The following is a 21,108-nucleotide window of genomic DNA, read 5'->3' as shown; positions in this document are numbered from 1 at the left end:
TTTTAATAATTGAGATGACTTGTTTCAATAGAAATGGTTTGGCAAGTGGGAAAAGACACAGATTCCAATCTTTAGTAAAGAATAATAATGTGTAAGGAGGTTGTTTTGTTTGGTTTTACTTTTATTTTATTATTAAAAAAATTTTTTTAATGCCTAAGCAATCATCTTTGGTGTAGAACTTGTAGCTCTTGTCAAAAAGCCACGCAGTAGTTCAGCCAGCAGGGGGAGCCTGGAGTCTCGTTTAAATTACCTGGGCCAGCCAGGTATTGGTTTGGGGCTTAAAAGTCTTCCAAAAATGTGGCCAGACCTGTCTTGCTGCACAAAATAATTCTTCTATCACAGACACACAAATCTGCAAAGCATTTGAGGGTTTTCTTCTCTACAACCCACGGTGAAGTTTACCAAATTAAGTGGTGTTTCTATATTTGAAAATGAAAAAAAAAATCATTGACTAGGAAAGAAAGGACAAAGAAAAGAATGAAGTAGCTAATGTTTAACAAACTGAAATGACAGTAGCTTTGAAGGCCAATAAAGTCAATACAAAATCAGAGAGAGAACCACAGTGGTCGTAGGCCATGTCCTGGGAAATAAAAGAACCATTAACTAAAAACAGAATTCTCCTCAGAGCCAGGCGAATCTCTTCGGAGGTCCCAAACCCTGAAAAGGCTCTTCCTTCCCAAAATCCCAATGTGAATTTCAAACTAAAAGAAGTATTAATATACATAGCACTTCACTGAGCTGTACCCTTATGATTTGTGTACTTTACAGTATAACTCAACAGAGGACAAACAAAACACAAAAGTTACAGATATGTGCTGAAATTAAGATAATTTTTCTTTAGTGTACTTCTAATCCAGAACTGATTCTCATTGAAATTAATAAAATTAAAACATAATAAATACAAATTATCTTAATCATTATGCTCTTAACTTACTTAGACACTGCGATAGCTTTAACTTGTATTTTTCCATCAGGCAGAGTAATAGGCTTCGTATACTTAAACGTAGTGTTTTCACCATAACCAATTTTCTTTAGGAATTCAGGTTTGCTGCCATCCACGGTATAATATATGTTGACATCTGGGGTGTCTGAAAAACCCAAAGGAGGATATCTGGAATTAACATTAAAGTAGCAAGTCCCTGAATAACACCTATGGGTCAGTTATTTAATGAGTTTTTTTAAATGTACTGTAGAAATGAATAACAATAACTAACAATAATTGAGTTCTTTGTGCCAGGCACTGTGCTTTACATGAATTAGCTAATTTTATCAGTACAACCTTATGAGATAGGTCCTATTTCATACCCACATTATAGATGAGGAAACTGAGTCCCAGAGAGGTTAAGAAACTTGTTAAATAACAGCAGAGTTGTGGTTTGACTTATTGGAGGTTGGATCCATAGGCCATGCTCTTGAACCACTATGGTATTTTGCCTTCCCAATAGAGCAATGATACAAATCAAGCAGGGGTGAACTTTAAAACTACAATGCCTACTTAGAAAGCAGAAGCTAATTTTTCATTCTTGGAGCATTGTTTAAGAAATGCTTTTGTTATATTTTATTTGGACTAGGTAAATGATTCCTACACTTCTTAGAACATTTGTAAAGGTAAAAAATTCATATGATCCAAGATTCAAAAGGTCAAAAAAGGATATACAATGAAAACTCTCCCTCCCACCCCTGACATAAGCTGCCCAAAGGCAACCAATAATATCAACTATCCTTGCAAATATAGTTTACATCCATACAAGCATATATGTACATATTTTTTCCCCCTCTCTTTATATACAAATGGTGGCTTATCATACCCTGTTCTACACATTTCTCTTTTCATTTAACAATCTGTCTTGGATATTGCCCTATATTGGTACATAAAAGCATCCCCATTCTTCATTACGCTGCACTGTATTCTGTCTCTCTATGGATGAATCATTGGCAAACAGCCAATCCCTACAGATGAACATCTAAACTGTCTTCTTTCCTTTTCTTTCTTTCTTTTTGTTTTTCTTTTGCTATTACAAGCATTGTAATGAATAACCCTATAAAGAGTTCTTTTTATAAGTACATCTGTAAAATGTGTAGAACTAGTACTGTTGAGTCAAAAGCTATGGGCACTTGTAATTTTGGTTAACGGTGCCAAACTTCCCTCCACAGACAGTGAAACAATTCACATTGCTATCAGCAAGGCACGGAAGTGCGTGTTTACCCACAATCTCAGCCATATTGTGTGTGACCATTTTTTCTTTTCTTTTTGCCAATATTCCTTTTATATTTTCCTAGGTTAAAAAAAAGTATCTCATAGTTTTAACTCACATTTCTTACATTTTGAGTAAGATTCACTCATTCATTCAACAAATATTTACCAAGTACCTATTACATGCCAGACACTGTTCCAGACACTGGGGATACACCAATGACCAAAGTCCCCGCTGTCACAGAGCTTCCGTTTTAGGAAAAACACACAAGCAGTAAACAAACAAAAAATAACATATAATCTGTTAAGTGGTGATTAAATGTAAGGGAGTAAAAAAAAGCAGGGGAAAAGGTCTGCTCAGCAAGCTGGTGAAGGGGTGAGTAGAAGCATATTCTCATATGTTTAAAAGATATTTGTATTTCCTTTCCTATAAAATGTTCTTTCACATCCTTTGTCCATTTTTCTATTGGATTGTTATTATTTTTGTCATTGAATTGTAGAATCTTTTATTTATTAGACATTTTAAATACTAGAGAATTTGGATATCCTGTCATCATTTGTCAATAATCACCCAACTTCTCCTGAGGGTTATGGGCACATATACTAAGATTTGTATTTTGGTTTGAGAATTTTTGAAAATAATATTGGCTTTTAAGATAAAGGGAGACACAGTATAAAGTAATATATTCTTAGTTGGAACTCTTAGTCTAGGAAGCCCAGGTGTCACACCATCAATACAGATAAATAGTTCGTATGCACATTAGTTATTAAAATACATAACTGGAGTCTCAGAGCCTGTTTTTTTAAATCGAAGTATAATTTATTTACGATGTTGTATTAGTTTCAAATATACAGCAAAGTGATTCAGTTATACATATGTATACTATTTTTTTCTTTTTCAGATTCATTTCCATTATAGACTATTACAAGATACTGAGTATAGTTCCCTGTGCTATATAGTAGGTCCTTCTTGTTTATCTATTTTATATATAGTAGTATGTATATGTTAATCCCAAACTCCTAATTTATCTCCCCCCCTCCTGCTATCCCCTTTGGTAACCATAAGTTTGTTTTCTATGTCTGTGTGTCTATTTCTGTTTTGTAAATAAGTTCATCTGTATCACTTTTTTTAGATTCCACATATAAGTGATATCATATGATATTTGTCTTTCTCTGTCTGACTTACTTCATGTAATATGATAATCTCTAGGTCCATCTATGTGGCTGCAAGTCAGAGCCTGTTTTAAACAAGTATTTGTTCATATGTTCTATCTATAAAACTTTTCCTTCTCCTTATGTTAATTATATATGTATATGTATATATGTGTGTGTGTGTGTATTCCTGGCATTAATAGGAAATGCATTCACTGCTTTATTTCTGCAGAAATAGCTAAGATTTCTTTTGGCATTACCATGTGCCAGACCCTGTGCCCCTCACATCACATATCGATTCATTCAACCTCACAATGGCTGTAAACAGTAGATAATATTATCACTCTTTTACAGTGAGAAAGCTGAGACTTATAAAGGCATAGCAATGTATTGAAGGTCACTAGAAGTTCTCAAAGCCAGGATTCACTCTCCAACCTGTCTGACTGGGAAGCCTGTGTTAGCAGGTCAAACTGAAATCCCAGAAAAATAATGAGAATCCTGGGAAAGTCTGGGGAAGCATCAGGAAATCCTCCCCTGGCTAAGGTGAGTCAAGGCATTGCTACAACTATTACCCACACAAATGGAAGGCTGGCAAGAGCCAACCGTTTTAATCTATATAAATACCACTCTATAAACCACCATTGTTTCAAATTTTGGAAGTTTTACAAACTTCCCAAGATCCTGATTATAGAAAACATGTAAAGAGGTAAATCAACAACCAGATGAATATAAAGAATATGGCAGTGTTATTTTAAATGATTTCAAGTATATTTGATTCTTACCTGATTTCATTTCCAAAAGCGTATTGTTATCAATTTCATGGTTGGCTTTTCCGGGCTGAGGCACCCGCAGGGGAATGATTTGAGGGACACACACTGAACCAGCAGTCATTTCCCCTCCTTACATTAAAAAACAGTGGATGAAAATAAATTCCAATGGGCACCTATATTTGAACACAAACATTGAAGAGAAGCACCTCGTTCAAATACAGTGAGACCAGTAAAAACTAAAGAGAATACTGTTAATCTATCATCTACAAATATCATTTTTATTTTTTATTTTTTGGGAGACTCATCTCAGTTCTTTGTTTTTTTTGCCTTTTTTTAATTGAAGTATAGTTGATTTACAATGTTGTGTTAATACAAATATCATTTTTAATTGAAATAATTATCGTTTCAGCTGTATTTTTGCTGTTGAGATCTTGTGTGGGGTTTTGATTATCTAAATATTTACCTCACTTTGGGGGAAAAAGCATGAATGTATGGGATGGGGGAACAAAATTCTTTTAAATGGGCAAATTAAGTGAACTCATCAGAGCAGAGACCATCACTGATGACCTGACCTGAGCAACCCCTGGGTCATTACCACACTTTTCTGCCACCTCTCTTGGTTTCAGGCAAGTCAGCACACAAGAGGGACAGAAGTAACTCTGTATGTAGCATGAAATGTTAATTTAGAGCCAACTCCTTTGGGAGAGCTCCAGGTTCAAAGCCCTGCAGTTGTCACCAATTGGTTCTTGCATGTGAAAGCTGCAAAAGAAACTTTAGAAGGATGGCAGAGGATCACACCTCAGCCGGAAGAAAGCTGGCATGGATATAAACAGTGAGCAAAAAATACAAAAGTCTCCCACTCCATCTACTGTATTTATAAATAATTAAGTACAAGTATGGAGGCCTTAGTGATCTTTTTCTTGGGGGTGGGGGGTGGGGCTCATAATTATTAATACATAAAGGATTCAGGGGGAAAAAAAACCCACACCTTAATACAGCAACCATTTACATCTCCGACGGTCTGTTCAAATTTCAATGATAATGGATGCATAGGTTTTACTCAATTAAAATCTATATTAAAACTCGAATTTTATAGTGTACTTCTTGCACCCTCCACTATTATTTACAATTTTCCAAGTACTTATATAATCTTATTTATCAATTTGTGATTGGGCATTTAGGCATTTACTAGTTTCTTTTTAGTTTTGGGTTTTGCTATTCTAAATAACGCTGCCCTGGGAATTCCCTGGCGGTCTAGTGGTTAGGACTCCGCGCTTTCACTGCAGGGGGCCTAGGTTCCATCCCCAGTCCGGGAACTAAGATCCCACAAGTCTACGGCACGACCAAAAAAAAAAAAAAAAAAAAAAATTTAAATAAATAATGTTGCCCTTAACATCTCTGTGGTTTGAGGTTTGTCACAGAATATAACCCAAAGGTGGGATAACTAAATTTAAGCAGTGAACTTAATGCCTGGTTGGACAGTTCCAGGTTGGAGGCTAAGAATTTAAATTGCAGATATAGATATAGATAGTGGAGCAACAGCCCCTACAGAAGGGATGGACTCTGGAGCTTGCCCATCCTCACACTTTCATTTAAGTGAGAGACAGTTAAAATAAAAACCGTTTAAAACTAGTTCAAAATAAAAACATTTGGGGAGGGAATAATTCATGCGGCGACTAGGAGCTGCCCTTGGAAGGCTGCCAGTGGGTAGGCCAGTGGGTAGGCCAGTGGGCCCCGAGCGAAGAGGATCAATCAGTAGACCGATCCGCTAGGCCCAAATGGCAGTGTGGCGTCAACAGCATCCCCTACCCCGCAACCCCTCCATCCAGACTGCCCCCTCACCGCCCGCATCCGGAACCGCGTCTGGTCCTTGTCCCCGTCCTTCAGGTGCACCCAAGGACGTCCACTACCTCTCAGCTGGAGTGAGGGCTGCCGTCCTCCTCCTCCTCCTCCAGCCACCGGGACCCGATTGGGAACCCCGGAGTACCTCCGCAGCCCCCACCCAGGCAGCCCACCGCTCACTGCCTTTCGTCCTCTCCTTCACAGCGGTCCGGGTTACCAAAGACGCTGCGAGCCGCGCCCCGCCACCTGAGAGTCGGGCAAGTGATTGGCAGGAATCCGGCTTTCTAGCAACTAGCCCCGCCCCTGCGCTTGGCCCGGAGACTGGTACCCGCCTCGAGCTCCATTCGTCATGCTTCACCATAGGCGACCGAGAACTTGCCCTCACAGAGGTTGGAAAGTGCTACAAGGTGGCGCCCCAACTCAGAATAGGGGAACCAGGCTCGTTCGTCCGACAGGCACTGACATTCTGGAAAAACCAGAATAAGAATCTGGAGCGGCGCAGGCGCGGCTTGGCCACCTCAAGGCGACTGGCAAAGAAGGACCGCTTGCGACACGAGGAAGAAGGCCCCTGTGCCAGCCGCTGTCTTCATAGGTTCCAGGGTTCCCTCGCTTGCTGTCCGGCCACCCGGAGCGTCTCTTCCCCGAGGGGCCGGGACCTGCGCCCTCATGGCCGAGGTGAAGGTGAAGGTGCAGCCGCCCGACGCGGATCCGGTCGAAATCGAAAACAGGTAAATCAGTGAGTGAGAATCGTTTCCCGGCTCGGGAGCCCCCGCGAGGCGCTGGACCCCGTCTCCGGGACCCTCGCAAGTTCAGTAGACGCGCAGGGAGGGGATCGCGGGTTTTGGAACCCTCCTTCCATCCCCGGAAGACAGAACTCTTAATTTCGAAACGAGTCGGACAGTTTGCAAGATTGTGTAGCTGACCTTTCCCTGGTGCTGTTCGGGAAGCTCTAGTGATGCGCTTCTTTCCCACATTAAGGTGATCCACGCTCAGTGAAGACTCGGCGTTTCCCCCGTAGTACTTGTGGATACACGTTCTGATCCAGGATCGCCCTTGTCAATAGGGGAACTCCCGTGGCAGAACGTTTAGCCGAAGTTAGGGTGCAGTTTTCTGTTATGAAGTAACACAAGCCAGATGGTTTTAGTGCAGTATTTAAGTGAAGATTTTAGGGCACCCAAAGCCTCTGCCGATTTTATATTCTCTACCGTGCACTGCAATTTTTAGGTTACCACATAGTTTTAAAGGACCCCAACTTTCTTAAACTATTATGAATAACACATATGATGATCCTAAGACAAGGTGAAAATTTGGGTTTATTTTTGTTTTTTAGGGATAATTCTAAAAGCAGGTCCCAGTTGTGGTGAATTGTCGTAACAAATTTTGACTTCCCACCAGAAGTGTTTGATTTGCCTCCTGCTCACAGACTTATGGCTATCCAAGGCACTGTATCTTCCCTTTGTCATACTTGTTCCGTCTGAGAAAACTGAAGCCTCAGCTTTAATATGTTTTTCTGTGTTTTCATTTGACTTTTGTTCTAATTTAAAGTTCATACGAAAAGGAAAAGAAATGCTTCTCTTAAATACAATAAAAATGTAAACGTGTATTTCAAAAGCATCGTCCTCATTTTTAACATGCTTTGAATCAGAACCATTGTAGAAAACCTAGATTATCTATCAGATGTGAAAAAAGGCACAATTCTGAACTGTTCTGCTTGTATTTTTTCCCCTACCACCTCTTGAAATAGGTAGAAACATGAATATCATTAATGCCTTTGTTCCTAGGATTATAGAATTATGTCACCAGTTCCCTCATGGAATCACAGACCAAGTAATTCAGAATGAAATGCCGCATATAGAAGCCCAGCAGCGGGCAGTGGCCATCAATAGACTGTTGTCCATGGTAAGGTGAATCCAACTAGTTCATGTAATTACTTAAATGTTGTGGTTGTCATTACTTCCTGTTATGTAGTCACGAAACCATTCTCAAAATTGTGTTAGGTTGTGACTGATAAGACTCCAAACCAGGAAACAGCTCAGACTGCCTGAATTAAGGAAAGAAGAAGTAATATGCATTTTACAAGACAAATGAAATACTTGTATTTTAACTGTTATATTTAGTAACTTAATTGTCACTAAGCTACGTAATGGCACACAACTACCTATGGGCATAGTCTATTCACACCTTCTGTTTGCTTCTTACTGCTAGTAAAGGCAAATACATAGTAAAGGCTTTGGATCAAACACTTAAATAAGCTAGTATGAAGATTAAAAGACAAAAATGGAAAAATCAACTATAACTACAATAAACAATTAAGGGATAAACATGTGATGATCAGGAAGAAATAGACAATCTGAACAGTCCAGTCACTAGTAGTAAAGTTGAATTAGTAATCAAAAAACTCCCAGCAAGCAAAAGTCCAGGACTGGATGGCTTCAAAGGGGAGTTCTAGCAAACATATAAAGAAGAGCAAATACCAGTCCTTCTCAAACACTTCCAAAAAATTGAAGAGGAGGAAACACTCCCAAATTCGTTCTATGAGGCTCCCATTACTCTGATACCAAAACTAGACAAAGATACTACCAAAAAAAGAAAGTTAGAGGCCAGTGTCTCCGATGAATATACATGTAGAAATCCTCAACAAAATATTAGCAAACCAAATTCAACAATATGCAAAAAGGATCATACACCATGACCAAATGGGATTTATTACAGGAAGGCAAAAATGGTTCAATATGCACAAATCAATCAGTGTAATACACCACAGTAACAAAAGGAAGGATAAAATTCACATGATCATCTCAATCGATGCAGAAAAAGCATTTGGCAAAATTCAACATCCATTCATGATAAAAACTCTTATCACAGTTGGTATAGAGGGAACATATTTCAACATAATAAAAGCCATTTATGACAGACCCACAGCTAACATCATATTCAGTGGTGAAAAGCTGAAAGCCTTTCTTCTAAAATCAGGAAGAAGGGAATTCCCTGGCAGTCCAGTGGTTAGGACTTGGTGCTTTCACTGCCAGGGCCCAGGCATACAAATGGGAAGGGAAGAAATAAAATTGTCCTTATTTGCAGATGACATGACACTATATATAGAAAACCCTAAAATCTCAATCAAAAAACTCTTAGAACTAATAAATGAATTCAGTAAAGTTGCAGGGTCAAGATTAATATACAGAAATCTGTTGCTTTTCTATACACTAATAATGAACTATCAGAGGAAGCAAGAAAACAATCTTGTTTAAAAATCACATAAAAGGGATAAAATACCTAGGAATAAACTTAACCAAGGAGGTGAAAGACCTAACTTTGAAAATTATAAAACACTGATGAATGAAATTGAAGGTGCTACAAAGAAGTAGAAAGATATCCAATGTTCTTGGACTGGAGGAATTAATATTGTTAAAATGGGGACTTCCCTGGCGGTCCAGTGGTTAAGAATATGCACTTCCACTTCAGGGGGCATGGGTTTGATTCCTGGTTGGGGATCTAAGATCCCACATGCCGTGTGGTGCGGCCATAAAATAAATAAATAAAAAATAAAGACTATATTAATATTGTTTAAATGTCCATATTATCCAAAGCAATCTACAGATCTAACGTGATCCTTATCAAAATACCCAGGACATTTTTCACAGAACTAGAATAAATAATACGAAAATGTATGTGTAGCCACAAAAGAGCCTGAATAGCCAAAGCAATCTTGAGAAAAAAAGAACAAAGCTGGAGGTGTCATGCTTCCTGACTTCAGACTATACTACAAAGCCACAGTAATCAAAACGGTATGGTTCTGGCACAAAAAGAGATACATAGATCAATGGAACAGAATAGAGAACCCAGAAATAAACCCATCCACTTATGGTCAATTAATCTAAGACAAAGGAATCAACAGTATACAATGGGGAAAAGAGTCTCTTCAACAAGTGGTGCTAGGAAAAATGGACAGCTACATGTAAGAAATGAAATTAGGACTCTTTCTCACACATATATAAAAATAAACTCAAAAAGGATTAAATACTTAACTGTAAGACCGGAAACCATAAAACTCCTGGAAGAAAACATAGGCAGGACACTGACATAAATTGTAGCAACATTTTTAGAGAAATGCAAATCAAAACAACAATGAGATATCACCTCACACCTGTCAGAGTGACTATCATAAAAAAGACCACAAACAACAAATGTTGGTGAGGATGTGGAGAAAAGGGAATCCTTGTACACTGTTGGTGGGAATGTAAATTGGTGCCACCACTGTGGAAAACAGTATGGAGGTTCCTCAAAATACTAAAAATAGAACTACCATATGATCCAGCAGTTCCACTCCTGGGTATATATCCAAAGAAAATGAAAACACTAATTCAAAAAGATACATGCACCCAAATGTTCATGGCAGCATTATTTACAATAACCAAGATATGGAAGCAACCTAAGTGTCCATCAACAGATGAATTCATAAAAAAGATGTGGTACATATATACAATGGAATATTACTCAGCCATAAAAAAGAAGAAAATGATGCCATTTGCAGCAACATGGTTGGACCTAGAGATTATCATAGTAAGTGAAGTAAGTCAGACAGAGAAAGACAAATACACATATGATATCACTTATATGTGGAATCTAAAAAGTAAACAAAGGAATGAATATAACAAAACAGACTCACAGATATAGAGAACAAACTAGTGGTTACCAGTGGGGAGAGGGAGGGGCAAGATAAGGGTATGGGATTAAGAGGTACAAACTACTATGTATAAAATAAATTGGCTACAAGGATATATTGTACAGCACAGGGAATATAATCAATATTTTATAATAACTTTAATGGAGTATAATCTATAAATATGAGCTCACTATATTGTACACCTGAAACTAATATAATATTGTAACTCAACTATACTTCAGTTCAAAAAAAAAAAAAAAAAAGCAGTGCACCAGATTGCTGAACCCTGTTCTAGCCAAAGGAAAAAAGGAGTGTTGGTTTTTTCTAGTCAGTTCCCATTGTGAAGGTCTTCAACTCCAGGATGGATAGAGCAAGGGATGCTGGGAAGTGTGGCAATTAAAAATGTTTTTGTTCTCAGACCCCCCCTTTTAGCCTTTTCCTTCTGTCTGAAAATTATCCTCAGCACCTCACTCTCTTTCACCACCTCTGCAACCCCACCTATTGCCAGTTCTGTCAGCTACAGGCTGTAGGCAGTGGTAGAGCTACTGAAGAATTTTAAGCAAGGGAGTAATTATTAATAAATCACGAGTGTTGCTGATTTTAGCTCTTAAACAATTCTCAGATTTGTTCCACTGTTTCCATTCCTGCTGCCCCTGCATGTGTTCAGGCTCTTGGCTTTTACTTGGACTATTACAGTGCATCTTAACGGGCTTTCCTGGCTCCATATGCCTCAGAGCAACCAGCCTGCTCTGTCTTAAATACAGATCTGACCAAGTCACTTTCCCACCAAAAACCCTTCTCTCAACTCTAGAGATTCAAGTCCACACTCCTGGGTTTACCACACTGAGCCCCTCCCTTCTGCACCCACCTCATCTCCCTCCACCCCTCCAACTCAAAAGTCAGTTTTCAGAAGGAACAGATAATTTTTGGTTCCCTAGCACATCACGCTGTTTCATGCCTCAGTTCCTTTGCTCATGCTGTCTTCCCTGCTTAGCAGGCCCTTTTTCCCTTTCCTCACAGACTGACTCCTCATTATTCTCAAGACTCATCTCTGCTGTCGACTCCAGGGATCCTCACTGACCCCCCAGGCTGGGCCAAAGCTGCTTCTCTGAGAGTCCGTCCCACCCTTTACTTAGCTCTGTCTTAATGCCAACCCGGTGGTATTGAAGTTAGCTGTGTAATTCTCTTTCAGAATCCAGGTTTGTCCCCCCCAAACATATATCACAGTACAGGTGTTCAGTAAATGTTCATAGGCTGAGATGAACAACTGAATGGAGCCTCCAAATTGGGCTTTGTGGTTTGAGGGAGGGAGGGAAAGTATTGCTGTTCATCCATATATCAACCTAATTCCAAGTCATGGGTCTGCCCAGCCTTAACTTGTGGGAATGGGGCCTCTCTTAGCCGTGCTTCCCTGAACTGCCAGAAGCCCAGTGGTACAGCCATCTGGGTTCTCCTAAGTTCAGACCCAAGGAAATGCAGGAGCATGGCACACATGCTTTGTTTTACTTGTGACTTGTGTAAAAACAGAACTACTACAGGCCTTTTATTCATTGGTTGACCTTTCTGCCTAATTTTCATGTAACACTACAGAAATCACACATATCAGTAAATGTTACTATTCACATTGTAAATTTCATTTAATCATTGTATCATAGAATATTTTTACATGAGTAGCCTTTATTTGAACTTTTTTAGACAAACTACATTTTACTATATTTATTTATATTATATATATTTATTGAATTTATTTGAATTAAGTATGGATTTTTATTTATTATTCTAAAGCTGCTTGTTTAAAATTCTTTACACATTGATCATATAACCAAGCCAGGATCTAACATGTAGAAAATTGTTAGGTATTAGTATTTGGGGAAATGGCGAGATAAAGAGCTAAGTTTTAAAAAGTACATCACATGTGACATGTAGGAAAAAACTTAAGTACTCAAGTGGAGAACTGGCAACTATGCGAGGTAGGCTATTTTAGTCCGTGTAAAATATTGAAGAATGCATTAATGTTTGTCATTGGATTTGATATATCTCCAAAATAATTCACTGTTATTTTCTTTTTTTAAAAAAACAACTTTAGGGTCAGCTGGATCTCTTAAGGAGTAATACAGGCCTTCTGTATAGAATAAAGGAGTCTCAGAACGCTGGGTAAGCACCTAATTTTTTATTTTAAGAAAATTTTAATATTATAAAAGTAATATATGTTTGGGGAAAAAAAGCCAGTACAGAATTGCATCATGTAAACCTGGCCCATGTATCATCTCACCTCCCACATGCGTTCCATTTCCCAGAGATAGCTGCTGTTAATATTTTGGTATAGATCCTTTCTTATAAGTATATATAAATACATATAGATGATTATATATTTATATACCATATATTTATATATAATCTCTCTCTCTTTTTTTTTTTTCTTATTTTAACAAAAATGGGATCATGCTATCCATACTGTTTTGCAACTTGTTTTTTTTCACTTACTATATCTTGGACATCTTTTCATTTGGTACATACAGCCCTGTCTCATTCTTTTTAAGGTAAGCCCTTCTTTTGGTAAATAAGTCAATGTGATGACCTTGTCTGCTCATTCGTTTAAGTAGTCATGTAGATTATTAGATTATCCTGTACCTCTTTGCCTTTTTAATTCTACTTTATTTCCCTGCAGTAAAATGAAAGGATCAGATAACCAGGAAAAACTAGTATATCAAATCATAGAGGATGCAGGAAATAAAGGTAAGCATGTAGAGGAACAGCAGAAACAACATTGTTTTTAGGACCAGATAGTGGGGACTGAGATCCTGGCTTCCCAGGGTATAGATCAGTCAGTTCAGTATGCTGCCATTTGTTAAAAGGAGAAGAAAATATAACACACGCACACACACATATATATATAAATATATAATGTACATACATTTGAAGGACACCCAGGAGTGACACTGTTGTTGCCTCAGGGAGATAGGAACTAGATGGCTGTGGGCAGGGATGGAAAGAGACTTCTGAATTCTGGACCATATGAATGTATTATCTATTCAAAATAAATAAATTAAAACTTAAGAGTTTTTTTTTTAATCCTTACTTGCTAAATTTTGGAAGGCTTCGTTTCTTCCTCTTATCTGTAAATTGTGGATAATAACATCTCTCTGGTTTTTGCAAAAACCCGAGGGACGCCTAGTGCAGTGTGGCAGTGTCTGGTGTAGCTCCCTCAACAGCTATTTAGTTCCTCTCCTGTTGCCCTTAAAGAACTTTATCTAAATTGCTGTTATTACAATTTAAGATCTGTTTGAGTCATTGATATTAGCTTTAACAACTATTATGTAATCTGAAGTCATATAATTTTTATATGTGTTGGGAAGTTAAATTAACATTTTAAAAATAAATATGAAGAAGTCATTCTCTATTTTAAAAAAATCTTCCTATCTTATTATGCCTTCATGTTGGGAAGAAAATACAGCAAAATGTTTTTACATAAATTCCTTTTATACATGTAACACATATTTCCTTCTTTGAAAGAAAAATCATAGCTTTCTGCACAGGCTTTTAGTGACTGTGGGAACTGTAATCTTTCTATTTTCCAAATATAGTGCTGTATAAATAATGGACATACATGCACACAGATGCTCTCATAAAGTGTTTTTTGCTCTCATCGAGGATGGCAGCCAACCCTGACCCAAACTTAAGTTTGTTTTTCACATATACAATCTAAAGTGTTATTTATAGAAAAAAAGAGGTTGGGATGTGGGGGGGCATGGAAAAGGCAATATATGTTAGTTCAGTGACATTCAAGATTTTTCTTCCATTACAAAAATGTCCTTTTCATATGCTTTTTAAAAGGTGCCACACTGGCATTCCAAGAAATTTCCAGTTAGAAAATAGAACATATAACTTATGTATTGTTTTGCATATTTTTGTTACTTTATCTGAGACTCTTACCTCTAATTCATTTTTCCTATAGCTATGATCTAGGAATATATACATATTTTGCTAGATTTATAATGAGATATAAGCAATGGGAAAAGAAACACACATCCTATAGTGTTCAACTTATTTTACTTTACTTTCTTATAGGAATATGGAGCAGAGATATCCGATACAAAAGCAACTTGCCATTAACAGAAATTAACAAAATTCTAAAGAATTTGGAAAGTAAAAAGCTAATTAAAGCTGTTAAGTCTGTGGCAGTGAGTAACCATCTCTTTTCTTCCCCTGAATGTTCACTGTACATATATTGCTCCAAGTATATTTCAGGTTTTTATTCTTTAAGCTATGTCATTTAAAACAACTGGTCAAAAAAGATTTTTAAAATTTTAGCTCATATCGGATGCTTTGGAGATGCTGCTTTAGATATGTCACTGCCAGTTAACTCTTAGAGTCTTACCCACTCAAAAATCTAAAACTACTTTACTCTCTTCAGTAAAGAATTTTGGGGATCATGGACATTTTTCCTGGATTTTGTGGTATGTAAGATAATTTATTTCAACCTGGTATATGAGATTACCCATTCCACAAATACCTGTCATGCATTCGCTATGTGCTGGGCACTGTTCTGGGGGCTTGGAATACGTTAGTGAGCAAGTCACAGAAAGTTCTCTGCCCTGGCCCTGGTGGAGCATCTGTTCCAGCGCATGGTATTTCTCATCCTCCTCTTGCCAGCCACCCCGTCACATCCTCCAGGGGCTCCAGGATCCAGAGCTGGCTCCAGCAGACACATTGCTGACTTCACTGATTGAGGCATCAGAGGAGCTGGGGTACTCCTAGATTAAAGTGTGCTTGAACACAAAATTCAGCAAATAAGAATTTGATAGTCATCAGTGGTTTTATTTATCAATGGTATTTATGTCCTACCACTCCCTCATTTAGAATATTATTTCTCTTCCACATTTTTATTGGATAATTTCAAATGTATACAAAAGTATAGAAAATAACAAAATGAATCCCCATGTACCCATGCCTAGCTTCATTTTGCCAATCATGCTCTACATCTTTATTTTTAGTAGCAGCTTTATTGAGATTTAATTCAATGGGTTTTAGTATACTCACAGAGTTCTGCAGTCACCACACTGTTCTAATTTTTTTAATTATATCTTTTTAATGTTGCTGTGTTTTGTTTTGTTTTGGGTTTTTTTGGCCATGCCGTGTGGCTTGTGGGATCTTAGTTCCCTGACCAGGGATTGAACCTGGGCCAAGACTGTGACAGCACCGAGTCCTTACCACTGGACTGCCAGGGAACTACCAATATGTGGTCTTTAGTGTCTGGCTTCTTTCACTTAGCATGATGTTTTCAAAGTTTCAAACTAAAGTAGTATTAGATTGTAACCCAAAGTATGAAATAAATATTCATGAGAACATACTGATATAAATGTTTGAATAAATAAATCAATGGGCGAGAATAGACAAGTCTCCATGCAGAAGAATTCCAAATAATTTGTGTAGACTCTTCATCCTCAAGGAAGTAGAGCGAACTCCCAGTCTTTAAGTGTGGACTGTGCGTGGTGGCTTCCTACCACATATGGAAAGGGCAGGAAAAAAAAGTAACTTTACAGTGGAGAAAACTGAGAAACACTACCTCAAACCAGGTGATGGATTTGTAATGTCAAGGCTGATAAGTTATATTGATGACAATCAATCATCATTTAGTGATGATCAGGTACCCTTGATATGACATGATGAGAAGGGTACTTCACCTCTGTGGTCTTTTTTCCAATCTACTTGGACAAATCCCAATTAAGGGACATCCTACAGAATTTTTTGCCAGTAATTCTAAAAAATGGCAAATTCACCAATAACAAGGAAAGTCTGAGAAACTGTCACAACCAAAATTTGCCTCATGTATAATAAATGTATAATAATATGGTATTCTGGATAGGATCCTGGACCATTACAAGGACAGTAGGGAAAAACGAAGGGAATCTGAACAAAGTATAGGCTTTATAATTAATATTGACCTATCAATATTGTTTCATTAGCTGTAACAGATGTACTCTGGTAATGTCAGGTGTTAGTACTAGAGGAAGCTGAGCACAAGGTCCCATCTTCACAAGAATTCTGTAAATCCCAAACTGCTCTGAAATATGAAGCTTTGGGGGTTTTTAAGTCTTAGTTTTGGAAGACTATTTTGTTACCTTTTAACCATCTACTGTGCGTGTTTTTTCCTAGGCCTCAAAAAAGAAGGTGTACATGCTCTATAACCTGCAGCCAGACCGCTCTGTGACCGGTGGAGCCTGGTACAGTGACCAGGATTTTGAATCTGAATTTGTAGAGGTGCTTAACCAACAGTGTTTTAAATTCCTACAAACCAAGGTGAGGCATAATTGAGGAAACATCACTCCAAGTATAATTTTTTTAAGTTTCTTCATAAGGAATGTTTAATCTTGTGTATCATATCTTACAGGAATTGAAAATATTGAAATTGGTCATTTTTACTAAACAAAATATGTCCTGTTGTTGTTCTCACTCTATATGACTTGTATTCAGAAGGCACCAGTATTCTTCCTGAAATTTATGTTTCTACCCTTATAGGCAGAAACAGCACGAGAAAGCAAACAGAATCCAATGATACAAAGAAATAGTTCATTTGCTTCATCACATGAAGTGTGGAAGTATATCTGTGAATTGGGGATCAGTAAGGTTGGAACTCGGTTTCTAATTTTCATCTTATTTTTAAAAACTTATTCTTCATCATAGGGATATAGTTTACAATGTATTGCAAACACAGCTGACCCAGACCCTTTTTTCTGGTGATACCCATGTACATTCTGCAGAACCCACTTTGAGGAAGTACTGTCGTAAGGCAGTCAGGCAACGGCGGTCATTGCCGTCGGGCACTTTCTGAACTGTATGTACTTGAGCTTGGGCTACAGAGCAGCAGAGTGGAGGCCTGGCGGCGCATTTCACTACCAGATTCAAAAGTCTGTTCTGACAAGTTCTTGATTCTCTTGGGGACATTTCCATATATGTGCCAAACATCCATCATCATAGCAGTTGTCGTTTATTGGTATTTTCCTACTTATGAGATGTTAGTGGCATTGTCAGCACATTCTCTGAAGATCTGTACAGACAGACACTGTGCTTGATGCTTTTCATCATCAGAGAAGAAGCTGAAGTGGCCGCTTGGACAATTCATTTTCATTTCCTGGGCACCAGATCTCTCTTTCATAAAAAAACAGGAATTTGGACTATTTGATGTCTAAAATACCTTTCTGCTCAAGCATTTTATAAATCTCCATCAAATTCTTGCCAAAGAAATGTTACAAGATGTCTTGATTTTCCTTGGGAGGGTGAAGACATCAGCAAGTGTCAAGCTCAGTGCGAGCTCAGAGCCCTGCCCCTGGCATTGGAGGGTCTACGCTCACTTGGGCCATTGTTCAGCCTCTTTGTGCTTTCATTTACTCTCCAGCATAATCCTTCCCCATTTCACCAAAGAATTGTGGCCTTTTACGTTTTTTAACACCCTCCAAAAGGATGTCTCCTTGTCCTTTTTGGGTCCTTTCTAACGTATCCCTTTTGTAGGTAGAGTTGTCCATGGAGGACATTGAGACCATCTTGAATACACTCATTTATGATGGGAAAGTGGAGATGACTATCATCGCTGCAAAAGAAGGCACCGTAGGCAGTGTGGACGGACACATGAAACTGTACAGGGCAGTCAATCCGATCATCCCGCCCACGGGATTGGTCCGGGCCCCCTGCGGACTCTGCCCAGTGAGTTACAATGGCTTCCCTTTACACTTTACTGCCACCAAGTGCCGATGCCACATAATGTATTGATACCAGCAAGCACACCCTAGTTTTCTCAAACTCAGGGTTGACCAAGAACTGCTGAAACCTCCATGTAACCTTGATGACAGAGCTTTAATGAACAAATCATCACCTTGTATTCTTTCTTAGAATAACCATGTTAAGGAAATTTGTTTTCTGCTCTTGGCCCCAAAATGGACATTTTTTTTCTTTTTGGCTGCACCGCATGGCATGTGGGATCTTAGTTCCCCGACCAGGGATCGAACCTGCACCCCCTGCAGTGGAAGCGTGGAGTCTTGACCACTGGACTGCCAGGGAAGTCCCCAAATGGACGATTTTTGATGAGGGCTAATCATTTCACCTAAGTAGGGAGGGAAATGAGATTTGTTGAGAACCTACTATGGGCCAGACATGTTCTTGAAGATTTCTGTGGTCTCATTTAATCCTCCTTACGTCCCTTGGAGCTAGTGGAGTTACTTCCCTTTAAGTGTGAGGGAACTCAGGCTGAGGGAGACCTAAGCATTCAGCTGAGACGAGACAACCAGGACTCACACCCAGAGGTGATGTGCTTTCCCTCAAGGCCCGCCCCACACTCTTCATTCTTTTGTTCCCAGATAGTCTCTGAAAGCCACCTGTGTGCTGCAGGCACCGTGCCAGCCCTTGTGGCATTTATATTCTTGGGCTGTTAGTCTGTGTTTTATCGTCTACATGCCTAAGCTCTCTATGCCCTGGTTTCAACTCCTAGAAAAAAGGCTAACCTGTTGGGAATTCTATTTAGCACCCTTCACAAAAAGGAAGGTGGCTAAACATGAAACATTTGGTTAGTTAAGATTAAGTCATTCGTGTGTATAGACCTCCCTTCCTGGACTCTTGTTACCTGCCTTCTGCCCAGTGGGTAGGTGGATATGGTTGGCTTAGTGCTACAGTGAAAGGTCTCTCACTCACTCTGTGATCACAGAGCAGGTCCTATTCCAGTATGTTCTTATTTACAGTCCTAACCTCTTTCACTTTGAAAGTTTTAATATTGCTTTAAATAAATGGTTGGGTCTTGGATATTTTGTTAGAATTTTGTTGTAGTTGATATTTAAGACATTACCTATAACGTAATAATTTTAAAACTTCAGTTTGAATATAACCTTTTTTCTTTTTTAAAGGTTTTTGACGACTGCCATGAAGGTGGTGAGATTTCACCATCTAACTGTATTTACATGACAGAGTGGCTCGAATTTTAATAGAGAGCTATGAACTTTACTGACATTTTGCAAATGAAGTTACTTTGGGAACAAATAATTTGATTTATGATGGAACATCAAATTCCCTTGAAAGCAAACTTCAAGATACAAACTTGCTGCTATGAAAAAAAATTTTTTAATCTATGAAGACTAAATTTACATTGGTAGAGTAGGCAACAGGATATGAAACAGGTAAGGTTAGTAGTGAAATCCATTCTTCCATAAGTAAAATACTTTGAACTCCTGGAAGACCACATTCTGAAGCTTTCAAGACCTTTGATGATTCACGGGAAAAGAAGCAAATATGTTCATATTCACCAAGTACTGTGATAACAGCCAGAGCTTTAAAATGCCTGTTTTAAAGTTACTTATTAAGGTCTTCATTGGGAATTTTTTATATATGACCCAGTGTCACCATTTCTGTTTTGTTTTCTCAGAGGTTTCATTGAGAAGAAATGAAAAGTGGTGAAGGCAGGAATAGCAGGGGAGAACGCAGACTTGGGGCATGAGTGGGGGACACAGTGGAACATCCCTTTTCTACACACTATTGATGCCTTTTTATGTCCGAAATATTCTTTCAGAGGATTATGCCTCTGTACTTACCCCAAACCCAAATGATGCTGTTGTCAAGGATATCTTTTTAGTGCATAAATATTAATTACTCTCATCCTAAATGGAATATTTTCACTGGTTCTTCTTTGTTAAAGTCTTACCAAGTTTCACTCTGTGGCTCAATTGTATTATTTGCTAGAATTTTCCCCTAGATTCTTATTTAACTAAAATTAAAACTAAAAAGAATCCATTGCCCTCCATTCATTTTACTGGGCCAGAGGGGGCGGCGATTATCATTCTTCTTTCCTTATCCTGTTTTAGATTTTTTTCCATATTCTGTTCTAAAATTCATGGTGTAATAGGTCTAAACTAAGCAGGAAGCCGTTATAATTGTCCTCAGTTCTAATAGCACTTTCAGTCCCAATCTTCAGCTAGACAGAAAACAATAGGTTACTTGATGTATTGTTACACAGAAGTTAGCTATAGGTCTTTTTAGGATCTCAGCTGTCATATTTTCACTTTGTAGCGCCACTTAAAAGTTTCTGTGTCCAGGCCAAAAGCAGGGGACCGAGGGCAAGGAAAGCTCTTCTGGGGCCTGAGTTCAAACACCAGGTTTGGAGAACCAACACAAGGGTTATTTTGAGATGAACAGTAAAATAAAATTCGGCTCAGTATCCAGTTTTTAAGAACCAGATAAATTCTGTGGCCAGCTGTACAGAATTAGCACTTGACGACACTAGTGCTTTGAAACAAAGATCATTTCAAGTACTAATATGTGTAAGATCCAGAAGAATCTGGGAGCCTGAAACTACAGAGGGTTTCCGATCCACTCTCAGTGAGAGCTGGAATGCTAAGAACAATATCTGCCCTTCCTGGGACCTGGCCTGTCACAGGGGCGCTCGTCTTATTTAATGACAAAACTGAGCTTGGAGGAGACTTAGAAGTGGAACGAAGGAAGCAGTT

At 38.5% G+C, this 21,108-nt stretch overlaps 2 protein-coding genes across 7 annotated transcripts in view; one reads left to right on the top strand and one right to left on the bottom strand.

The window, feature by feature from the left end:
* Positions 1-6,258, bottom strand: part of DZANK1 (double zinc ribbon and ankyrin repeat domains 1) — a 70,034-nt gene extending 63,776 nt beyond the window's left edge. For 3 of the 5 annotated variants that reach the window (XM_061208546.1, XM_061208548.1, XM_061208549.1), the window contains exons 1-3: positions 5,959-6,258; positions 4,129-4,289; positions 935-1,088 (exon numbers count right to left, since the gene is read on the bottom strand). In XM_061208546.1, the coding sequence (XP_061064529.1) occupies positions 935-1,088; positions 4,129-4,237 (263 nt within the window). In that variant the 5' untranslated portion in view covers positions 4,238-4,289; positions 5,959-6,258. Of the gene's footprint in view, positions 1-934; positions 1,089-4,128; positions 4,290-5,958 lie in introns of those variants that run through there. The other 2 variants (XM_061208547.1, XM_061208550.1) reach the window with 2 other exon arrangements.
* A 276-nt stretch (positions 6,259-6,534) lies between these two features.
* POLR3F (RNA polymerase III subunit F) lies at positions 6,535-20,347 on the top strand. 2 transcript variants are annotated; one of them, XM_061208492.1, is made up of 9 exons: positions 6,535-6,686; positions 7,740-7,857; positions 12,711-12,778; positions 13,293-13,360; positions 14,693-14,805; positions 16,781-16,924; positions 17,144-17,251; positions 18,134-18,325; positions 19,516-20,347. In XM_061208492.1, the coding sequence occupies exons 1-9, from the start codon at positions 6,625-6,627 to the stop codon at positions 19,591-19,593; spliced, it is 951 nt and encodes a 316-aa protein (XP_061064475.1). In that variant the 5' UTR covers positions 6,535-6,624; the 3' UTR covers positions 19,594-20,347. The 2 variants fall into 2 exon arrangements, with proteins under 2 accessions (XP_061064475.1, XP_061064476.1); XM_061208493.1 differs by lacking the exon at positions 18,134-18,325.
* Positions 20,348-21,108: the final 761 nt, after the last annotated feature.

This window comes from Eubalaena glacialis, chromosome 13 (genome assembly GCF_028564815.1).
Source record: "Eubalaena glacialis isolate mEubGla1 chromosome 13, mEubGla1.1.hap2.+ XY, whole genome shotgun sequence".
Taxonomy (NCBI): Eukaryota; Metazoa; Chordata; class Mammalia; order Artiodactyla; family Balaenidae; genus Eubalaena; species Eubalaena glacialis.
The sequence above is the reverse complement of the archived record's forward strand: the minus strand, read 5'-3'. Positions and strand labels throughout refer to the sequence as shown.

Bases quoted from the DNA above. Each gene is read 5' to 3' on its own strand.
- POLR3F (XM_061208492.1), top strand. From the start codon at position 6,625: ATGGCCGAGGTGAAGGTGAAGGTGCAGCCGCCCGACGCGGATCCGGTC. The intron at 6,687-7,739 runs GTAAATCAGTGA...CTTTGTTCCTAG, and splicing joins CCGGTCGAAATCGAAAACAG to GATTATAGAATTATGTCACC. The intron at 17,252-18,133 runs GTTGGAACTCGG...TCCCTTTTGTAG, and splicing joins GTGAATTGGGGATCAGTAAG to GTAGAGTTGTCCATGGAGGA.